This window comes from Bidens hawaiensis, unplaced genomic scaffold, assembly GCF_021521415.1.
Source record: "Bidens hawaiensis isolate Kalapana, Puna unplaced genomic scaffold, B.hawaiensis_p1.1 tig00030756_1, whole genome shotgun sequence".
Taxonomy (NCBI): domain Eukaryota; kingdom Viridiplantae; phylum Streptophyta; class Magnoliopsida; order Asterales; family Asteraceae; genus Bidens; species Bidens hawaiensis.
In genome coordinates, this window is record NW_027495128.1 from 1 (window position 1) to 7,008 (window position 7,008).

Genomic DNA, 7,008 nt, shown 5'->3' on the forward strand with positions numbered 1-7,008 from the left:
CTGAAAAACCCTAGGTGGACAGGTGGTGCAAATGCCGGTTAACCGGTTTTTGTTGGTTATAGTGTTGTTCCTTATCGTTGTTCAAAGAAAGGCATTGCCGACACTCCCTCGTATTTATTGGTTATTTGATGGTCTCATTTTATGCATTCATCTCTTACTTAGCTTCACATAATAACATGATGCAATCAAGAGGAATACTATGCTTTTCACTTCACTTTTGTGTTTCGCAATCACCAAACATGATTTTATATATTTAGCAAAGCTACATTAGAAGACTTTGTTTTTAGTAGAATATTTGCTTTTAAATCTTGGTTTACTAATCAAAATTCATATGGCATCTTTTAAAAAAACCAAAAAACAAACGAAAGTTAAACCTCAGATGTTATCATACAATCTTTTTAATCCTCATAACCCGCCCAAAAGTTTGTGATTCTCATTCGATTTCTCCATAACTATAATTGCTAACTTGATGCTTACTTTCAACAATCTCTACATTATGATGATCATCTTCATCATTTCTTGAAAAGTTAATTACTTTGCTTTAACCCCCTTCATCATAATCATGTTCTTGATCATCTACAACTAAGGCTAAAATCTCTTTATCACAACCAAACCACTTGATACATGAAAACAATGTTATGCAATATGGGATTCTAAAACTGAAAACTTGATTTGATTTTGACCTCCCATACAATGTTCATTAGTTTTTGTCACAATCAAATTAAAGCTAACTCAAAACACAAAAACAACCATTTCAAAATAAAACAAATTGCTACAAGAAGACCAAAACCAACATTACAAATCAACCAACAGCTTGAGTTTATAAATATGAATTTACTTCCATTAACAAGCTTCACAAGCTCCTTTGCTTCTTCAACAGCAGACTCCTTCAATAAGCCATCCAACACCCCCTGCAAATTCATTCTACCAACATTGACCTCCTTGGCCAAACCCTCCTTGCACAACTCAAATCCGTATTTGTATTCACCCTTTTTACACGCAAACGCGATGATTATCCTATACGTTACCGAGTCAGGAACAATCTTGTTCTTCACCATCTCTGCATACCACTTCTTGACCTCCATCAAGTCATCATTCTTAACAAACCCATTGATCAAACCGTTGTAGGTATACACATCCGGGTCCACCCTGTTGGTCCTCATCTCATCGAGTAACCCAACAGCTTCCGTCATTCGCTTATCAACAACCAATCCTCGCACCTTGGCATTATACGTTCTAACATCAGGTTCAAGATTCTTGCTTTTCATCGCCTCCCATTGATTATCTGCTTCCAGTATCTTACCATTTCGGTACAATGCATCAAGAACCGTATTGTAAGTATACAAACCGCATTCCAATCCCTTACTCTCCATCTCATTAACGGCTTTTAACGCCGAATCAGTATCTTCCATTTCACACAAACCTTTAATAACAACATTATACGTTACATCATCTGGTTCAATCCCCAAATCCTCACGAACCTCCCGAAACAACTCCGGAACCTCACTAAACCTCTTCGAGTTCACACAGGCAGTCAAAAGCGCGTTGGCCGATAAGACCGTCCGTGGGCAGTTTCGTTCAGGCATTTCGTCGAACACCTTGCGTGCGTGATCAAACATTCTTGATTTCCCATACAACGAGATCAATCTAACGACAAAGGGCTCGCTGGCCATGTCGAGTATGTAGCGTTTCTGGTGTTGGAGGATTTGCTCAATGTAGTAGTGTTGTCTGTGGTGTGAAAGATGGTTAACTACGTCTTCATAGTATTTGTAACTGTAACGGAATGTGCCTGTGTTGGAGGCTCTTTTGAATTTGTCAATGAATAATTTGAGGGTTGATAGTGAGTTTGTTAATTGTGACATGGGTAAGGGTTCAAAGGTTCGTTTTTTATGAGTCTTGGGCTGTGGGATGATGGTGGGTTTTGTAAGGTTTTGTTTTAGTGGTTTGGAGGTGGTGTTGAAGATGCGGTGGAGACGGTTGTAAGCGGCGGAAGACATGGTGTGTTGGTTTGAAGGTTTTGTGTCACAGAGGTAAGGGGCTTTCCAGGAAGGCGTGTTTTGGATTCCATATTTAGGGACTGTTTGACAAGTGCTGGACCATTAAGTGCCGAATCAATAAGAGGTTTGAATGATTAAGAGAATGTGAACCAGTAAGAGCTGAGTCAGTAAATGCTGTTTGGTTGGACATCTGAATGACCGTGCAAAAAGACTGTTTTACCCCCATAAACTATTATGTGCTGAATAGAATGTATGTGTTTAATCAGTGTTCCGACTAATTATGTATCATGCATCGGCTTTTGGATCAAAATGCATTAGAGCGCATCTATCTTAACATCAACTTGCTAAGATGGTTAAAATGAATAGTATTATAACAAATGTCGATAAGTACATCTACAAAACTTCAAACCAATTAACCAAATGATAACCATATATTTATGAATTTGATAACATAAACAAAATACATGATATCAATTTGCAAGTTTAAGCTTATCAAACCATCCGTTCAATAACTACTCATTTACAATTTGCAAGACACTCTTTTGGTTCTTCATCAAAATCAAATTCAATATGAACAAAAATGTAAATTCAAACAGGATAATATTACAAGTCTTAACTCAAATAATAAATAAACCTTTTGAGGGGTACATATAAAGCTTTACATTTTCTTAGCTAAACCACCCTCCATTGCAGTCGCCCTTTCAACCAATTGCTTTAAACTTTAATTCTCTCTCCCTAGGCTCTTGATAGTCCGGTGGCAGCCAATCAACATTTTCCCCCATTTGAACCGAGCCAATCAAATCAGATTTTTTTTATTTGAGATCTGCAAGAACCTCTTTAAGAATGGTTCGGTTAATTTGGTTGCATACATATAACCATAAGCGAACAATAAAAAACCAGTTACCAAATGAACCGTAACTGAACCTGTTAAAAATATTTCTCCTTTCAATTTTATAATCCACTCCAGATTATAAATAGAGACGTATTTTATTTTGTAACCAAACTACACTAATTGAAATTATTTCTATATGGTTTTGTTTTAGGTCAAAACTTACTTGAAATGCTCCACCGAACCGTTGATCTCCTGAAGTCAAACTGATATCATGTCAAATAACAACATGTGGGTTTGTTTGACTTGAAACATATCAACATCAAGCGTTAGCCTATTCTAACAATTCAACGACATTTTAGGTTAATTCTCAACTTACCCCTTTGTTTTACCCGTTAACCCGCTTAAAAGAATTTGCATACATTTTTGTGTTTATCCCTAAATTCTCTTTAAACTCGTCAAACACATTTCAATAGACTCAATTAACCATTTAATACCACTATAGTCATATTTAACTTAATTTGGTATTTAAACCATTCTGAAATCAATTACTCAAGTTTCAGCTTTTAAAACTTTCTGCACAGCTGCTGTTCGAGATGTTTTTGACCCATCCTACTACCCAAATTTGATTCATATAATCAAAAGCAGTAAAAGCGGACTCAACAAGCTTTCCGAAAATATATTATACGAATCAATTGGATCTATAGTTAATTTTATATGATTTTTGAAAGAGAGAATAAAATTTAGTTCAGCTTTTACAAGTTTCTGCACAGCTGCTGTTCGATAAAATTTTAACCCACCCTACTACCTAAGTTTGTTTTATATGATCAAAAGCAGTAAAAGTAGACTCAACATGCTTTCCGAAAATATATCATACGAATCAATTGGATGTATAGTTAATTTTATATGATTTTTGAAAGATAGGATAAAAATCATTACAACTATTACAACTTTCTGCACAGCTGTTGTTCGATAAGATTTTAACCCACCATACTAACCAAGTTGATCCATATGATCAAAAATTGTAAAAATAGACTCAACAAGCTTTCTGAAAATATATTAAACACCTCAATCAGATATACGATTGATTTTATATGATTTTTCAAAGTCGGATTAGAATCTGAATACAAAGCTGCGAAAATCATTTTTAAGGTTCATCCCACTTCGACCCAAGCCCTCAAAATTGCAGCCCCCTATAATGGATAAACCTCATATTTAATAAATAGAAAATGTTAGGAACATCTAATACATTTAACACCCATAACTCATTATCGACAACTTGCGATATGTGTTTTCAGACAATCCAACTTTATTTCACCATTGAAGCCCTAATCTCTAACAAATATGGCCAATACCATCAATATAATTAGTCCATGTTATATAATATAAGCACACAAACACCTTAGCAGATGATAGATCAAAGAACGAACCAAATGGTTCATCAATTTCCAAAATAAAATTCACATCCAATGCTATTGGAGAAAAAAAATTACCTAGTTGAGGGTTGGCAGAGATCGCAAATGAGAAAGACTTGTTGATTGAGAAGCAACACCGTCGATTGTGAAGGACGAACAGTTAGGTTAATGGTTAGGAGGGATCCAGATGAGATGAGAAGGGAGCGTTGCATCAGGGGTTATTTTGGTCTCTTTCTCATTCAAGACTCCATTTCTAGATGAACCATTCAGAGCTTCAAAGTTTGTTTCATTCACATGTATTATTTGAATGTCTAAGCGATTCAGAGGTGAACATCTTCGGTAAACAAACACACCCTTACACGGTTTCCACAAGTTACAAAATCCTGAAAACTCTTTTTTTCTTTTTTAAATTGTTTAATAAGTTAAATTACCCAAACACTATTTTAAAGAGGGTGCTTATAAACGTACCCTTCTTACACCATTTTTACTAAATATACACCATCCTTAACTTATTAGAAAAATTATTATTACCTCTTAACATTATTTACATACATATTAGTCCATACAACTTTTTTTCACTTATTAATCTCCACCACATATATCAAATTAAAAACTATCAAGTATTACTATTAATTTATTTTTTTTAGTATCAATATTGTAAATATTTATATTATCTTTTTTTAATTTTAATAATATATATATTTATAATATCCTTATTTTACCTCTTTATCTTTTACAAAATAAATCCGAAACTCGAAAACATAAAACCTTAAACCTGAAACTCGAAAACCTAAAACCCTAATCCCGAACCCTAAACCCGAAACCCGAATCCTAAACCCAAAACCTCAGACTCGAAATCATAAAAAAATGCAACTTGTAAAAGAAATAATATGAAATCCTCATTTTTATGCTAATTTGGTAATTATATGATTTAAAGAGGTAATATAAAAGTTAGTTTTTCCAAGAGGGGGGGGGGGGGATATGACAAGCAACCAGGGCGGTACGTTTAGCCTGACCCGTTTAAAGAGAGAACTTTGGTTTTCATTAATATGGTTTGACTGGTTAGAAAAAAACCGCACAAACCGCCACGTAGAGTTCACTATGTGGCGTATTAAAGCCGCCGTAATAAAAGAAGTAATTGTTTGTTTTTTATATGTTTTAATTATTTAGTTGTTGAGTTTTACTTTGATTGTTGTGTTTTATTTTAATTATTTAATTGAACATTTTTTTGTTAAACATAGCATATTCCTTTGATCATTTTTTTTGTTAAACATAATCTTTTGAACTGATTGTTCGTAATCGGATTTGCTTATTTCATTAGTTAAGTTTTTGAACTGATTTTTTGTAATCAGTTTTTTTATTTCATTAGTTAATTTATTTTGTTAAAACTAATTCTATGATCATGTTTTTCTTTATTTGTTAGTTAGATTTTAATCATTATAACCTTACAATATTAAAAAACATAATACCATTTCATACAAAATACCAAAGTAATGTACATACAAAATACTAATGTTTGATAGAAAATACCAAAGTAATGTAAATAAATATCTACACTACTGTGTCGCGTCCTCGTCTTAGTCGGTGTCGGCGCCGGCCTTCGATGTGCTAGCCTTGTAGTCAAAACGTGGCGAGGGTAATGTGTAGTCCTCACCACGCTGTTGGTCGGCCTCCCGCAGCATCAGCCAATCGATCTGACGTTGCATCCGTAGCACCATGTCCTCTACTCTCTGTAAGCGGGTATCAGTGGCAAAATCTAAACGCAAAGCGCGATAGGTACGCGGGACGTGCTGCGGTACCCGTGGCTGAAATTAAAACGATAATTAAACGTTAATATTCATACGAAAAAAATAAATGTAAATGATTTATAAAACTTACCTGCACTGGCTCCTCTGCATCCTCCTCATCCTCCCCTCCCTCCTACTCCCCCGCTGGCTCGACGTGGTGCTCCTCGACGTGCACCTCTGGTGCATCCAATGGCGGAGGTTCGACTAGTGGCACCGGGACGTAAGGCTGAGAGTTCAAGTCCATAACAAGACGGTATATTTTCCTCCCGTCGGCTTCCTCAAACCGCCGAACAATATGCATGCCTTGGGCACTAGCATGGTTGAGCTTACGCGGGGAAACTGTCGGGATCGTAGGAGTAGCTAGCTGCGCTTCCAGTCCCAAACTGATCACGATGTGTGTCACGTATGGGCCACCTAGCACCGATCCTCGCGACTGCCTGTGCGGGTATGTGGAGATGCAGTCGGCGAAGGCGCGAGCGAGGTTGCATTGCGTCCCCGTAAGGAGGCACTGCAAATAAAACAAGTCTCGGAGGCTGCAGTTGTCATCACCCTGAATCCGACCCTGTACTGACGAGACTATCGGCCAATGTAAGTACCTACACAATATAATATAATATAATATAATATAACGTAATATAACGTAATGCAACATAACATAAAATAATGTAACGTAATATAAAATAATGTAATATAACTTACCGTAACATAATATGATGTAACGTAACGTAAAGTAACGTAGCTTAACATACTTGTACAACAGGTCAATGATGCCAGAGGCTTTTTCTTGGTTACCGTCTCGGTTGAAAGCCGCACTACTAATCGCACACCACCAAATGCGCAAATAATCGTCAGGGCTCTTGTGGATGCTCGTTCTGTAGATCGGCTGCCGAACCTCTTGCTCGGTGTAAAAGCCGATCGCCACGGCGAACTCCTCCAATGAAAAGTATTAGTATGCCCCAAACATCTTAAAGACAATCTCC

At 36.2% G+C, this 7,008-nt stretch overlaps 1 protein-coding gene across 1 annotated transcript; it reads right to left on the bottom strand.

Annotated features, from left to right (window-relative positions):
* Positions 1 to 402: 402 nt before the first annotated feature.
* LOC143580882 (uncharacterized) lies at positions 403 to 2,031 on the bottom strand. The gene has a single exon (XM_077063798.1). The coding sequence runs from the start codon at positions 1,995 to 1,997 to the stop codon at positions 717 to 719; it is 1,281 nt and encodes a 426-aa protein (XP_076919913.1). The 5' UTR covers positions 1,998 to 2,031; the 3' UTR covers positions 403 to 716.
* Between the last annotated feature and the right edge of the window lie 4,977 nt (positions 2,032 to 7,008).

Excerpts from the sequence above, each read along its gene's own strand:
- LOC143580882 (XM_077063798.1), bottom strand. The coding sequence starts at position 1,997 with ATGTCTTCCGCCGCTTACAACCGTCTCCACCGCATCTTCAACACCACC.